Source organism: Corylus avellana, chromosome ca2 (genome assembly GCF_901000735.1).
Source record: "Corylus avellana chromosome ca2, CavTom2PMs-1.0".
Taxonomy (NCBI): Eukaryota; Viridiplantae; Streptophyta; class Magnoliopsida; order Fagales; family Betulaceae; genus Corylus; species Corylus avellana.
In genome coordinates, this window is record NC_081542.1 from 5,634,773 (window position 1) to 5,649,655 (window position 14,883).

General features: G+C 36.1%; 2 protein-coding genes across 3 annotated transcripts; both read right to left on the reverse strand.

The window, feature by feature from the left end:
• Nucleotides 1–950: 950 nt before the first annotated feature.
• Nucleotides 951–6,097, reverse strand: LOC132171526 (serine--tRNA ligase). Its single transcript, XM_059582860.1, has 9 exons — nucleotides 5,874–6,097; nucleotides 5,730–5,800; nucleotides 4,670–4,831; nucleotides 4,491–4,596; nucleotides 3,539–3,732; nucleotides 2,966–3,069; nucleotides 2,696–2,879; nucleotides 2,114–2,293; nucleotides 951–1,426 (listed from the first exon to the last, which is right to left on the reverse strand). Exons 1-9 carry the CDS (start codon nucleotides 6,004–6,006, stop codon nucleotides 1,217–1,219), a joined length of 1,344 nt encoding a protein of 447 aa, XP_059438843.1. The 5' UTR covers nucleotides 6,007–6,097; the 3' UTR covers nucleotides 951–1,216.
• Nucleotides 6,098–7,556: 1,459 nt separating this feature from the next.
• LOC132170825 (uncharacterized) lies at nucleotides 7,557–14,665 on the reverse strand. Of its 2 annotated transcripts, none has more exons than XM_059581943.1 (12): nucleotides 13,964–14,665; nucleotides 12,946–13,014; nucleotides 12,377–12,697; nucleotides 11,993–12,295; nucleotides 11,602–11,907; nucleotides 11,441–11,509; nucleotides 10,601–11,098; nucleotides 10,431–10,499; nucleotides 9,859–10,023; nucleotides 8,876–9,092; nucleotides 8,360–8,701; nucleotides 7,557–8,107 (listed from the first exon to the last, which is right to left on the reverse strand). In XM_059581943.1, the coding sequence occupies exons 1-12, from the start codon at nucleotides 14,603–14,605 to the stop codon at nucleotides 7,992–7,994; spliced, it is 3,117 nt and encodes a 1,038-aa protein (XP_059437926.1). In that variant the 5' UTR covers nucleotides 14,606–14,665; the 3' UTR covers nucleotides 7,557–7,991. The 2 variants fall into 2 exon arrangements, with proteins under 2 accessions (XP_059437926.1, XP_059437925.1); XM_059581942.1 differs by having other exon boundaries at nucleotides 13,958–14,665.
• Nucleotides 14,666–14,883: the final 218 nt, after the last annotated feature.

Consider the following 14,883-nt stretch of genomic DNA (forward strand, 5'->3'; position numbering starts at 1 on the left):
GCCAATCATGAAAATAAGAAAAAGACGAAGAAACCATAGCACATTCAAGAACAATTGATTGCTTTGGACAAAAAATAAATAAATTAATAAAATATGCAAATTAATAATTGCCCAACTGACGCAAGGCCGAGGAAAAAATGAGCAATGCTTCAAAATGTCATCTCCTTCTTTGACCCTGACAAAAAATACAACATAGAAAAAGGTATAGGATTCTTGGATAGATTTGATCTTAGAGGCAAACAGGCTTCTTTGTTGTGGACTCTAGTTCAAAAAGTCCAACTTTCAATAGTCAGCTGGAGCCATTGAGTACTAGCTAGGAATTTAATCTATAACCATTACAAAAGTTTGCCCAATAATTTAATCCCATGCTTCCACACCATGTTCCTCCTTTCAAACAGTTTCATAATTGGACTGAATTTTGATCCACCTCCACCGAATTGAATGGGTTTGCGTGTCCTGCATGACAAAAAAATAAAACAAATTTCAGAAAGTGGCAGTGTGATCATATATTAATTAAATAAACTAATTACGAGATTTAATCAAATTTTAATAGTTTGCATTTGACTTGTGTCATGGCCATTTAGGTTACCAGAACATGTTCTTTATCAAATTCAATCATTTCGGCATAACTTGATCATGTAAACCCAATTAGGGCAAGTTTGAGCAATTAGATTAACAAATAATTCTGTAATTTCCATGGATTATCGCCAGAATTTTTTTAATTTTATCCAGCTCCCCAAATCTATGAAAGAGGAACCATGAAACTTTCTGCCAAAAGCAAAAAAGCTACAACCTTTTCAACGCAACTTTCTGTTGATATGCTTCATCTTTTGCAGACCATCAATCATTGATTTCATTATTAGATATATAAATAACAGTGGGGCCAGGTACCCCACCAAGGACCTCAAGATGCAAGCAATGGCGAAAATGGCATGTGAAACACAAGCACGGATAAATGAGTAACAAAATTGTTAAATATCCAATAAATTTAGGTAATAAATATTCTCCTTGCAAAATCAACTTTAAGACATTAATCACAAAGTTAGGTTTTCCATTTCCTGAACAATGGCATCAAAACAATATAATTTCGTGTTGTTTTCGCACATTCATTTTTGCTTTTTTTTTTTTTTTGGGAAATGGGGTCGGGTGGATAATAACATCAAAGTTTTAGTTACTTTCCGGGTAATTCTCAATCAAAGCTAAGTAAAATGACAAACTAGGCCTTCGGTTTCTTCCCTTTGGCTTCGGGGGCCGGTTTGTTCTTGAAAGGTAGGAAGGATTTTCCACCCATAAATTCTCGTAAAGCTGCTGGTACCTCCACACCATCCTCCTTCTGGTAGTTCTCAAGAATGCAACACATGGTTCTCTCTGTTGCTGTGAGAGTAGAGTTCAATAGGTGCACATATTTCTTTGCTTGCTCATTGCTCTGCAACAGCACAAAATAAAAAGGGGAAAAACAATCATACATTGGAAAACGCCATAATCATGAGGAGTTGATTGGAGGGGAAGCTAAAATTATGATCTCATAGAGGAAAAAGGTCAATATAGATTCAATTGCCAATATAGTTCTCTTACACGCCATCCATATTTTATCGGCCTCACAAGAAAAGTTTGATTTCTAAGATTGGGATTCGGTTTCCTAGTAAGATTTATCAACAAGGCACGATAATCCCTTTTGTACCAGCAAAAGTATCCTGATTTTTCTTATATTTGACATTGTTTTAAGCATACTTGGCCCGATAGAAATATCTTTTCTCATTCTTTGGACAATCCTCATTCTGGATCAACCCAAAAAGTCCAAAGCAATTTAACAGCCAAAATTAATTTCTTTTTATGATAAGAAGATAGACATAAGGAGGAAATTTCGCCTACACATGATGAATGATGAATGTAAATTACTGGTGAGTTCCAGATTATATTATAGCATTGAAGTTTACCAAAGTTTCTATTATTCAATAAGAAAAGCTTTCTACTAAATGGTAAGCTTCCATCAACTTTATTTCATTAATATACTCAATATTGCTTTTGATAGAGGCATCCTGGTCAGTAATCAGGACTAAATGATAACCCTATGGCTTGGCTAAGACTTAATAAGAGAGTTCACAGGATATACCTTTTTCTGTCCACATCGAATTTCCAATCTTCTGGACTGGTAGTCTGTACAGTTTGAACAGGACACCAGCTCTCTGTAAGTCTGAGATGCAGGAAACCATGCTTCCAAATCATACTTCTTTGCAGCTGCATCATTCAGAGCACCAGAAACGATGGCAACAATTTGATAGGGGATGTTTAGCTGCATTATCAAAAACAATATCAGATGCAACAAGTAAAATACAAGGCACTATTGAATTGAGAAAGATCATCATGTCACTAAGAGGAATTCATATATAGAACCCCATGGTTCTCCCACAAGAAGTCGGGAGAGAAAAGAATCAACCTGTTTCACTTATACACACAAGTCCTTACTTGCACAAATATATAAGTAATTAAGCATGTCTTGACTTTTATACATACAAACACAAATATATTTGTATCTCGTACTTAGAAAACATAGGAAAATGGAGCATCAAAACTCATCCCTGGATCACCCAGGTCATGTGGCATGTACAGAACTAACCAAGTCATCAATTTTCTAATCAAGAATTTCCCAATGAACAGAAATTAAACACATTTTAGTATTCATGAAGGATGATACCATCTGGTAGAAATCCTCCGAGTTCTTGATCATTTCCTCATGCATGGCCCAAGATTCACCATTATCTGGGCCAGTAATGCAAAACTGTTCCACCTTCTCAAACTGATGAACTCTGAATATCCCCAGAGTATCTCGACCATGTGAACCAGCCTCTTTACGGAAGCAAGATGAGTATCCAGCATATCTGGAAAATATTGAATATTCATGAACAAAAGGCATCAACCATATTTTTCTTAGACAGGGGAACAAGCTTCAAGAAGATATCACAACCTTAAGGGCAGCTCAGAAGGATGGATCCAATCATCCAAATGATATGCACAGAGTGGCTGTTCAGCTGTAGCAATCAGATATTTGTCATCTCCCTCACCTGTCACCTATTACATGCCAAAAACATCAGTAAGCTCATGTACTGGAAGATAAATTGTAAAAGAGTACGGATGAAGTATTCCTCTTTATCTGGTGTAAGATCCTCCCACCCTCTCTCTTTCTTTTCTTTTTCCGATAATTACTTATACCAAAAAGGAGCCAAGAGGGTGTAACAAGTACATAAGAAGTATACAAGATGTAACTCCCAAAGTTCAAATAAAAACAAAGAAAAGAGAAATCCTAAAAATGAAGAAATAAATGAAGTCAAAGAAAAAAATGATACGAAGAGATAGAATTAGCCAGCCATGACAACAAAGTGCATAGAAAGTCAGCAAGTAAAAAGTCAAAGATACTATTGCATCCAAATACTACCAAAAACATCAAAATCTTAAAATACAAAATAAACATGTGCACATATCAATTAAATCTTTTGGGTGCATAGTACTAAAGATATTTGCAGAAATATGCAAATGTTACCTTGTAAAGTTCTTCGTCAAATTGTGCTAATTGAGCACACTTTGCCATGATATCTTTTCTCATGAAGAATGGAGTCTGCAATGCTGTATATCCTCTTTTCTCCAAAAAATCAAGACCAAAGTTAATCAGAGCTTGGTTAAGACGCACACCATCTCCTTTCAAGTAGAAACCTCTACCTCCAGCTACATCAGTACCTACATATTTCAAGCATACTGGGATTAGCAAACAAAACCAATTCCATCACAGATTGAGCTGTCACACGAGTTTAAATCTGATGAGAGAGGTTTAAGGCTATGAGCCTAGCAATCGCACTACTTAGGAATAATACATCTAGGCAGTAAAAGTGAGGGGACAAAAGAACATGTAAATGAGAATGTATATGTATACCTTAGAATGGACAAGTAATGCCTTTATCTTTTGCCCACTGAGTGAATGTAAATTACACAAACTCAAGAAGTTGACCCCATGAGATGGATTCGAGCACAATTGAGCAAGCAGGGTAAATTATTGCACACTCTAGGGCCCTATTCTTATAGAAGAGGAAAAACTTACGCATTACACTAAGAGTAAACCTCTAATTCAGGTTGAAATGAAGAAGAATGAACAATTTTAGTAAATCATGTTTTTGATGAATAAAGTGCAAATATCAAATATGGTTCATCAAAAACAATTGTAGCACCCATACAAGAAAAAAAATAGTTTGATCAGATCAATCAGGGTAGACTTGGAGCAACTCCAGGGATCTAAGATACAGATACACTAATTGTAAGCTGGCATTAAAAAAAAAAAAAACCTTCAACACGTACACAATAATCAATGCCAAACCAGTGTCATGCATCAATCAACTTATAAACATTAGGTGCACCACAATATTTCCTATAGTAAACCATAATGCTTTCAAGGCCAGGTGCAAAATTTGTGGCTTTAAATCTGAATGACAACAATTTAATACCTTTCTTCAAATCTGCAATACCGAGGAGCTCAACAAGCTCAACATGATTCTTCAGTTTTGGCTCCAACCGTTTCTCACCCCATGATCTGACGACCGCATTGTTTGCCTATAACACATTCATAAATTCATAATTCCCGACAAGCATTAGCACAATGAAATGATATGGCCAAGTCATATACCTCATCGTTACTGACTGGAACTGAATCATGAACAAAATTTCCAATTACTTCCAATTTTGAATTCAATTGTTTCAAAAGTTCCCGAACTTCGGCTTCTTTCTCTGCTGCCGACTTCTTATTATCCTCTGTATTCTTAATCATCGCAGAGGTGTCTTCACCAGCCTTTTTTGCAAAACAAATTACGCAATTCAGTTTCATACCGAATAAGCCCAGGAATAAATTTTTAAAAAATCCAACAGAACCCAAATATACAAATTACGGGAATACTAAAAAGATTAAGCCAACTGGCTTTTGGCACACAGAATTAATCTGATATCTGATACAATTTCTGAAATATGGAGCTCATCACTCCTCTACAAAAGAATAATGTTTTCTACGTTGTGATATACATCTGCTCATTTGCACGCACACCACCAGCCTGTACCTATGTACACATGTGGACTTCTTCCATTTCTTATACACAAAGCAAGCAAAAAAAAAAAAAAATTGAAACTAGAGACTCCAACCCGAAGTCCATTACACCACACATCCTTACACAATTTCTTTCTTGTTTCTTTTCTAGAACATCTAAAAGCTTAAAATAAAATCTAATGAGTAATTAGAGCCTTCAGCATTTTCACTTCTATACTCCACAGTCTACAAAAATACACCTCAAGACCCTGTTTTGTTTATACAGGAAATCTTTCCATACCAGAAAGGGCATGGCTTCCAATGTACATTGGAACCAACATGTGTCGGTTCCCACACTGTTCGTGCTTCATGAAAATTTCTCTCCTAACTATCTTCGTTTCTTTCTTTTTCTCTTTCATGGAATAACATCAGATCCTGGCATAACATTAGTTACATTATGCAACTTTCCAACATTATCTGATAGCAAATCAAACAAATTTTCAAACGTTTCAACCAAAAAAGCGCGCCTAAGTAACTTTTTAATTTCCTCTGAGGCTATAACGTTATCACAAACGCGAATGTTTTCCCTTGAATTTTTTGCCTTCTAAACACTCAATCCAGGAAAATGATGATGGTAAAGAAATGATAAAGAAAAAATATGAAGACTCACAATTCGAAGCTGAGCGATTTGCTTGTTGATCTTGTTGAAGTCTTTGCGAAGATTCTCGAGCTCGAATTGAACTGAGCATCAACACAAATGAATGAGTAAAACCATTAACAAACTTACAAATTCAGAGAGAGAGAGAGAAATTACGTTGGCGCCATTCTTTGTCGAGCTTGATGACCTCGTCGACGATTTCGACGTTGGCGAAACGACGCCGTTGAGATTCCCGGATGAGATCGGGATTGCCGCCCTTCTCTACTCTGAACAGGTTGATGTCCAACATTCTCTCTCAGCGTGTGTCTGCAGCAAGGAAATGGAGAGTAAAGCAAAGCAAAGCAAAGCAGGTTCTCTTTAAACCCTAGCTACGAATCCACTCGTTAAACGCTGTTTGGGACAACCGGACAAGGCTACCCTTAAGGGTGGGCACGGGTCGGATCGGGCCGGTATCCGCCATTTCAGATACCCGACCCGCATATTGTGGGTGTAAAAAAAATGTCTCGGGTGCAGTGAACAAAAATCTTGGGTCTCGGGTTTTTCGATAGGTTTTTCTTTTTTTTTTTTTTTGATTGGGTTAGGCATACGGGGGTTTACTTTCCTTGGTTTTTTTATACATCCTGAAGTAAAAAACAACGAGGTTCTTTTTAACATCCCGAGTCCATGAAACTTATGACAAAGGTGGCTGACCGGTGCTCCGGGATTGCAGGCTGGAGCCGTGGCCGTGGACTGGAGGGGGTGCGGCACAGCTTTAGGTTGGACTTTGGAGAATAAATAAATGAAAACTGTGAGAGAGAGAGAGAGAAAGAGGGGCAGACGAGCGACTGAAAAGGGTTCGGGTTTTCATTTTTGTGTTATGCATTATGGGGCGGGGCAGGTACCCGTGTAATTAAAAAAATTCTAACCGCAACCCGCCCCGCCCCGCACCGCACAGATAGTAAAAAATCCAACCCAACACTAAAACCCGGTGTTTACGGGGCGGGTGGAGCAGTTTTAACGGGTTTGGGCAGGTTTTGTCCACCCCGCCGGGGCATGAATTGCTGGTTACCTTTTAATGTCCGGGTAATATACGAACTAAAAGTAATGGAGAAAAATTTACATACCCTCCTCAATGTCACTCCCAAACTACCAAAACAATATCAATATTTTTTCAATAATAAAACTATAATAAAACTACCTTTAGTAAAATAAAAATAAAAAATACTAAAACTAAAGGGGAAAATCCATTTTACCCCTTAAAGTTTTAAGAGTTTTTTAATTTGAACCTCAAAGTTTAAAAATTGGCAATGTACCTCCTTAATGTTTCAAAAAATTTTAATTTAAACCTTCCGCTACTAATTTCCGTTAAATTAGAAGGAAATTTTTTTAAAAAAAGCCTGAAGATAATTACGTAATTTCATAAATTTTCGTCCAATTTGATGAAAATTAAAAACAGAAGGTTTAAATTGAAATTTTTTGAAATATTAGGGGGTAAAGTGAAAAAAAAAAACTCTTAAAATTTTTTAAAATTTTTTGCCAATTTTTAAACTTTGGAGTTCAAATTGAAAAACTCTTAAAATTTTAGTGGGTAAAGTGAATTTTTTCCAAAACTAAAAATTAAAAAAAAAAATATTCAAGGGTAACCAAATTTAATAAAATAAAATAAAAAAAATCATTTTTATTAGAATTTTTTTTTTTTTAAAAAAATTGATTTCTTTTATAAAAATTGATTTTTTTTGTTTTTTATTTTAATTAAAATTTCAGTTTTAAAAAAAAATAAAAAATTCTACTTATGTTGCACAAAAACAAGAACATTTTCATTAATCCTTCTTAGTGACTGCAAACTCACAGTACAGAATGGAAAGGAAATGGGAAGGAGGAGGAGGAGGAAGAAATATTTATTATCCTCAATGTTTCATAGCTCTATTTCTAGGTATATGGGTGTTTTCTATCACCCATTTCCTGAACATACACTGACTTAAAAACACAATAACACAATACTTCTACATTCAATTATTAGCCTATAGCTTCCACCAAAAAGAATGGTAATCAATCAAGAAAAAGAAAAAGAAAGATTGAATTGTATACTTTTCCCCATCAAAACCGAGCACCGACGTCTTCCCCGGGATCTTGAAAATCAAACTGCGTTTTTTTCTTGCCTCATGCGATCGTTATGGTCGAGCAACTGCAGTTAGCACTCCAAAAGCCTTAATCCCAAGACGAAACAATTCAGACTCTGATCACATCTGAAGGGCTCCTGTAAAGCTACCGAACTTCTTTTGGTACAATCCCTCGTCATAAGCTACCGTGAATTCGTGGCAACTTAGGAGAATCACAACTTATAAGATTTGCCCACAAGTTTGCAAGAGTAAGAAAGTAGTGCTCCCCATTCCAAACCACTAGCTTCAAGCCTGATTCAATCAATTCTAGAGAAGCTTAGAAAATGTCAAAACTTGAAAGTACTGTTTTTAGATTCACCAAAGTAAGAATCTTGCATCAATATATATAAAAGAATTATTTTGATTCAAACTTATCACGGACAACCCAAGAATGATAAACAGTGAGGGGGTAATAATTCCAAAATCCATAGGAAAAATGGTTAGTTAATTGGCCTGGAATAGCTTAATTAACCCCTGAGAGCTATCAATACAATATCTACGTACCTGGCACTGTTCCTGCAGTTAAGGCCGACAAACGACACATAGGTTGTCCAGAGAAAACATGGTTTTGAAGAGCAAGTGCATCAATATTATGAATATAGTTGATAGATTCCAGCAGTGCCTTTATAGTTCCATCATACTCAAAATCAATGTGATCAGAAATACTCTTGAGAGCATCTTCAAGTCCTGAACTTGACCATATACTATAACACTCACTTAGAAGACCAACCAAGAGACTGGCATCACCAGAAGATAAAAGTATCCATGGCTTGTAAAGCTTGGTTGAGGCTCCAAGAACTTCAACTACTCTGTAAATTTCTCCAAGGGCAAGGATATACCGCTTCCCTGAATTTTCACCAAAAACAAAAAGCATAAAAATTAATGAGAAGGCAATGTAACTTTATATCTTTTTTTTTTTTTTTTTTGATAAGCAATGTAACTTTATTTCTTTTTATGTAAGGACACGATAATGTTAAATAAATCTGCCATCATCATGATGGTGCCTTATACAAACGGTACCTTGAGGTTCAGAGAAAATTTGACTTTGTATGTTCTTTTGTATTGACTGCTTCCAAATTAAGGCTCCATGTTTCAGCTCTTCGATACAAATAGAGACTATATTAGACCATGTCGAAACATAATATTGTTGCTCCTCCATTGATCCCAATTTTAGAATCGTTAGTGTTGATGCCACATCTTTTAGGACTTCAATAGCTGACCTCACTTCCTTTTCTGCCTAAAAAAACAAAATATACATGGATAGGTGACAAGCTAAAGTGACTAATGAGCACAATATTATAAACAATTCATCATAGAATGCGAAAAAAAAGTTCTTTTCTGAGTTTTTGACAAACATATTATTGCTTCACCTAGAAATTGTGTTGAGAGAGAGTTCAAATATAGTTTGTTGGTTCCAATTATTGTTGGTAAGAATCAAGCTTAGTACCTCACTTGGAACTGTATTTATCCAAATGTTTAAAAATCTTAAAATTTAAGTTCATCACACATTTCCTTACGGTCATATTGGATATCGAACTCCACTAAAAAACATAAGAAAGAGATACTTAAACAATTAGAAAGCACAAGAATGCGAACTAACACTGGCTCACTTTATCACTCAAATGAAGCAAAAAAATAAGAGGGGAGGGGAAGAATGCAGCAAACAAGGTAAGAACATTTCCTAAATTCAGCAAATAAACAGTTCTGAACACCTACTCAATATCAGCACATAAACTACTGCATAAGCACATCTTATACTTGGCTCAGAAAAGAAGCCAAGCAGCTTATAATGGTGATCATATGTTCAAATTACCGCCAGCAGATCAAGCACTGTTTCAATTTTAGAGTTTAAAAATTCAACATACAGTGACCATATTAATAACAAATCGCACTCACAAGTATCCGACATTATTTATGTTAACCCATTGTAAATATCTAAATGCATGTTTTGATAAGAATAAGTAACAGGTGACTTTTAGCTGTAATAAGAATAAGATGCATACCAATGACAATCTTCTTGATAACTGATATTCTGACTCAATAGCTTGGAACTTTGGTTCCTGCAGAACTTCTAGAAAACTGCTGAAGCAAATATCTCTTGGTGATAGATTCTCTGACTGCACTTCTTTAGCGATCAAATTATCTTTGTAGAGTTCATTATAGAATTCCTACAATAGAAAGCAACAATTAATATAACAAAGTTAAGACCATACCCACTCATTCCAAAGAGGGCTGAATTCAAAATAAGAAGAAAATATTCAATAGACATGTATTATTGATGAGGGGAGAGAGAGAGATTTATCAAACTGAAAGCTAAGAAGATGAAAACAATATAAACTCCAGAACTGCTAATATAAATTCATTAAGGAGAGAGGATCCAACCTCCAGAAGCCATGATCTTATCGAATTAATTTCTTATGCATTCAAGATAAACAGCCAAACGTCACTTAAAATGCTTATATACAAGTTTCTCAAGCTTTTCCGCATTGCATACTCAAAGCATAAAACCAGACAAATTGTGCAAATAATAATAAGGAAAGGCATAAAATATATATGACCAAGTACAGTCACCAACCTTTATTTCCTCATCAAGAGATTTTGCTTCTGCCTCTTCACCAGAAAGAGTAGCAGTACTTTGAGCTTTCTGACAAATTGTATTTTCATAAAATTCAATAAGATAAGCAAATTTAACATTTCAAAAAAAAAAAAAAAAAAAAAGGAAAGAATTTTAACAAGTTTACCAACCTTCAAATTATCAAGATGATACAGTACAACTGAGCACAATTCATCCTTTAATTTGCAATAGAAATCGACACAATCATTTAGCTCTAATGTGGTCGAAAGTTTTTTCTCTGAATCTACAAGATCAATATCAGAACTTCCGTCTTCAGCTCTGGTACCTGAAATGGCAGCCTTAAAATCCCAGGAATCTTCATCAAAATCATCATCAGTGTTGACTAAATCAGATTCCAACATTGTTGTGGTGGAATGCATCCCGTGGTCACTTGCTTTTGGTATATGATTAACAGAAGCATTCTGCTCAGCTTGACTGTACAGACTTGATATGAGATCACTGATAGATATATTAGAACCGGGACTTTTGATGCTATCTCTTGGGTTGGAGGCGGGTGTAACAGTAGAAGCATCTTTAAGGATAAAGGGATCGTCAGAATCCAGGTTTCTATCACTGAAAATGGCCATGGGCAAGGGTTCTCTATGATTCTCAGACCTGAACTCATTCCTCTGGAAAAATAAGAATGGAAGATGGTAACAGAACAACAAGAAAAAAGAATGTGCTAATGAGAGCATAAAACACTTCCAAACTTTACTTTGTCAATTAAACACTAAAATTTCAAAAGACAGACCTAAATAATATTGGAAACAAGAATCAGATGTCAGGAAAGAGAAAAAAGATCAACCCCCCACCCCCAAAAAAATCCACTGGAAAAGAAAAAACGAAAGAAAAGAGGAAGCAAAGTGAGAAGAATGATTCAACAATAGTCTCTAAGCAGAGCATTTTGAATTGCAGGAAACCTAATATATAAATTTTAATAAATGGAATAAGCATATCAACTGAATCACTACCTGGATTTCAACACTAAAAGCAGGTGCTTCTGCACCAGCAGGAGAATAATCAGCAACCTTGAACTCTTCCTACAACCAAACAAAAGTTTTTAGTATCCACGTTCTTTACATATCTTAAAATAAAAAATGAATTAAAGAATAAAATCATAATTAAACTGCACCTCATGCTTTGATCCGGTTTCTGAAAATGCATCCCTGAATTCCTCAAAGTTCTCACCAGATTCATCGTTCTCATCAACTGTCGAGGAATTCAAACCATTCTGCTTGCTTTTAGAGTAAGACTCAGAGATAATATCATCTTTAGTCACAGAAGTTGGATTGAAATTAAATCCAAATTCCAATTCCACAGATTTGGGAGAAACCCCATTTGATGCTACGAATGAATCTTTAGGATTGCTTGCACAATTGACATCATAAGTAAGTGCTTCTACACAAGCAGGAGAACTATCAGCAACCTTTGGCTCTTCCTACAACAACAAATGCGTTTGAGCACATTCTTCCAGAGTTTCAACATTGTATACAAAATATAGAATTCCAATCAAAGTGACTCACTGATTTATGTTTAGATCCAGATTCTGAAAATGCATCCTTAAATTCACAAAAGTTCTCGTTGGCACCAACTTTCTCATCAGAAAGAGATGATATCAAATCACTCTGTTTGCCTTTAGAGTATGAATCCAAGACGATATCTTTCATAAAACTCGGGTTGAAATTAAATCCAGAGTCCCATTTCCTAGAATTTTGAGAGACCCCATCTGATCCAGCAAATAAATCAACAGATACACTAACACCATCACCATCAAATATTTTTGCTTCTACACCAGCGAGAGATGTATCAGCAACCTTTGGTTCCTCCTACAGCCAAATTTAAAGTCTGACAATGCAAATTCGTCGAAATCTCAAGTAACAAAAAGAAACCAAATCAAACTGACTCACCAACTTAGGCTGTGATCCAGTTTCTGGACATGCATCCTTGAATTCCCAAAAATCTTCCACAGAATCAACTTTTTTATCAGCTGAAGAAGAGTTCATCCCATTTGCAATATCATTGTCCTTGCTTTTGGAAAATGAATCCAAGATAAAACCATCTTGCTTAGTCATAGGACTCGAGTTGAAATCAAACCCAAAACCCCATTCACCACTTCTGTGAGAAGTCCCATTTGACACCAAAAACAAATCGCCAGGACCATGCACACCATTGCCAAACCCAAATGTAGGCATGGCCCCCTCAGTATTTTCCCATCTTTTCCCTTCAACCTTCAATCAGAAAACCTCAGATTTAGACCAATGAAATCCCCACACAAGCACGCATGTATCTATACATTTAGCCGCACAATTAACTACACAAATAACATCCTATTTCAAGTTCAAGAAAAAGTTTACTGCCAAATTAAGTTGCTTGAAGAAAGCTAATTGGTTCTAAACTCCCAAGGAAAATTCAAGTGTGTGACACAAACACTACCAAGCATCAACATTCAAATACACAAAAAGTAAACAATACCCGCCTGGATTTCTTGGTCTATCTGTGCAGTTGCTTCTACTTTCAGTCCTGATGATTCAAAAATCCCTTCTTCCTGATAAAAACAGAAAAACAATTTAAAATAAAAACCATAGCTTCCATAATGCTCTTTTTAATTGTTGGCACTACACACACACACGCAACAAATTGTAAACTCTTTGGGAGCTAAGAAAACAACCTCTACTCAATTGTGCCTCATAAAATCAAAAATCAAAACTAAAGCACCAAATTGATAGATCAACACTGATTAGGCTTTGGATGGTAGAAGGGTTTGTCAAGTTATTGGATCAAAATCAATGCTTGGAAGATGTTGGTAATGAGTATTTAATGGATTTACTTTGGAGATCATTCTTTCAAGAAGCTGAAATGGATGAGTTTGGTAACATTATTCAAACTATAAAAAATTGCATCACAATCAATCTGAGCCCCAAAGCCTTGGACACCGAGGCAAAGAAATGTTTGTATCCAACTTGCTCTACACAATGAAGTTAGAATTGATAAAATATCTATATCGTTACCAGCTGATACATGACAGGTTTTCTCATTAATGTTTCTCTCCTTATAATATAATGTGGTGATCAACGATCCTGCCACTGAAATGGTAAGATCATGCATGATGCCATGTATTTTGCATTGAATTATGTTACCAAACTCATCCATTTCGGCTTCTTGAAAGAATGATCTCCAAAGTAAATCCATAAAATACTCATTACCAACATCTTCCAAGCATCAGTTTCCATCCGATAACTTGACAAACCCTTGTGCTATCCAAAGCCTAGTCAGTGTTGATCTATCCAAAGCTTTCCTAATGGCCTTTCCAAATGTTCAGTATACAAAAATAAATAAATAAATAATCGAAATTTCAATTCCCAAATGGTGAACTCAATCACTTACAAAACCAAAAACAACTTGAAATTAATTATTGACTTCAACTATTTTCATTTTTTTTTGTCAGTTACCAAACAAAGAAACTAAAATTTATAGAAAAAAGGTTATACCTTTACCTTAGAATGCCCATTTGCGATCCGAGATTCGGGTTCTGCAGCCTTGAATTCCCACCCATCATCATCAAAATCATCAGAACCCACATTCCCTTCGAGCAAATCCGAACCAAAACCATTCATAGTGTTGTTAAACTCAGATCCATTTGAATTCACATTCGACCCGTTGGGGGCGTTGATTTGCTGATTCTGGCCATACAAATTTGCAATCAAATCATTAACATTCAAACCCGATCCTTTTCTCTCAGAATTGCCTATTTTGTTGTCAGAGAAAACGGTTCCACCATCACCAACTCTAGATTCGCCCGCACCAGATCCCTCCTCTTCTTTCCCTTCCTCTTCCAATTCCCCAAATATAGACAAGGGCAGAGCTCCCCGCGGCTTCGCCCACTGGACCTTCTCCGGATCGACCCGGACCGGCCCACTATAATCGGGTTTAGAGGTGTTGTTGTTGGCGGGAACCGAATGGACGGCACCACCGGAGAGGTCGGATTTGGGGGTGTCTATGAACTCGCCCCATGAATTGGAGGAGGAGGAGGAGGAATTCCGGACGCTGAATTGGGTGGGAACCGAATGGACGATGGGATTTGGGAACGATGCGAAATGGAAGTCCCCGAAGCTCTCGTCTTCGTCGTCCTCCGCCATAGCTCAGGGCTCCTCTCCCTCTCTGTTTCTCTTTCCCTCGGTTTTGGGGATTGGTGCCAAACGGTGCGCACGTGGTGCATGTTAGAATGCCACTCAGTCTGACGTGGACGGCACCCAACACAGCCAACACTTTTTGTTTTTAAAAATTAGAAAGAAAAAAAAAATGCAAAATTGGTTATATTAAATATTGTTCTGATATCTTTCCTAATTCCTATACTATAATAATAATAATAATTTATGGTTATCAACTTTCTTCCAAATTAGTTAAAAAAAAAAAA

What these genes read in the sequence shown, in the direction of transcription:
- LOC132171526 (XM_059582860.1), bottom strand. Translation starts at nt 6,006, where the DNA reads ATGTTGGACATCAACCTGTTCAGAGTAGAGAAGGGCGGCAATCCCGAT. An exon ending in TTCCAGTCAGTAACGATGAG is followed by an intron (nt 4,597 to 4,669) that starts GTATATGACTTG and finishes AATGTGTTATAG; the next exon opens with GCAAACAATGCGGTCGTCAG. An exon ending in CCTTCTGAGCTGCCCTTAAG is followed by an intron (nt 2,880 to 2,965) that starts GTTGTGATATCT and finishes AATATTTTCCAG; the next exon opens with ATATGCTGGATACTCATCTT.
- LOC132170825 (XM_059581942.1), bottom strand. Translation starts at nt 14,605, where the DNA reads ATGGCGGAGGACGACGAAGACGAGAGCTTCGGGGACTTCCATTTCGCA. An exon ending in CTGGATCACAGCCTAAGTTG is followed by an intron (nt 12,296 to 12,376) that starts GTGAGTCAGTTT and finishes ATTTGGCTGTAG; the next exon opens with GAGGAACCAAAGGTTGCTGA. An exon ending in CTGGATCTAAACATAAATCA is followed by an intron (nt 11,908 to 11,992) that starts GTGAGTCACTTT and finishes TTGTTGTTGTAG; the next exon opens with GAAGAGCCAAAGGTTGCTGA.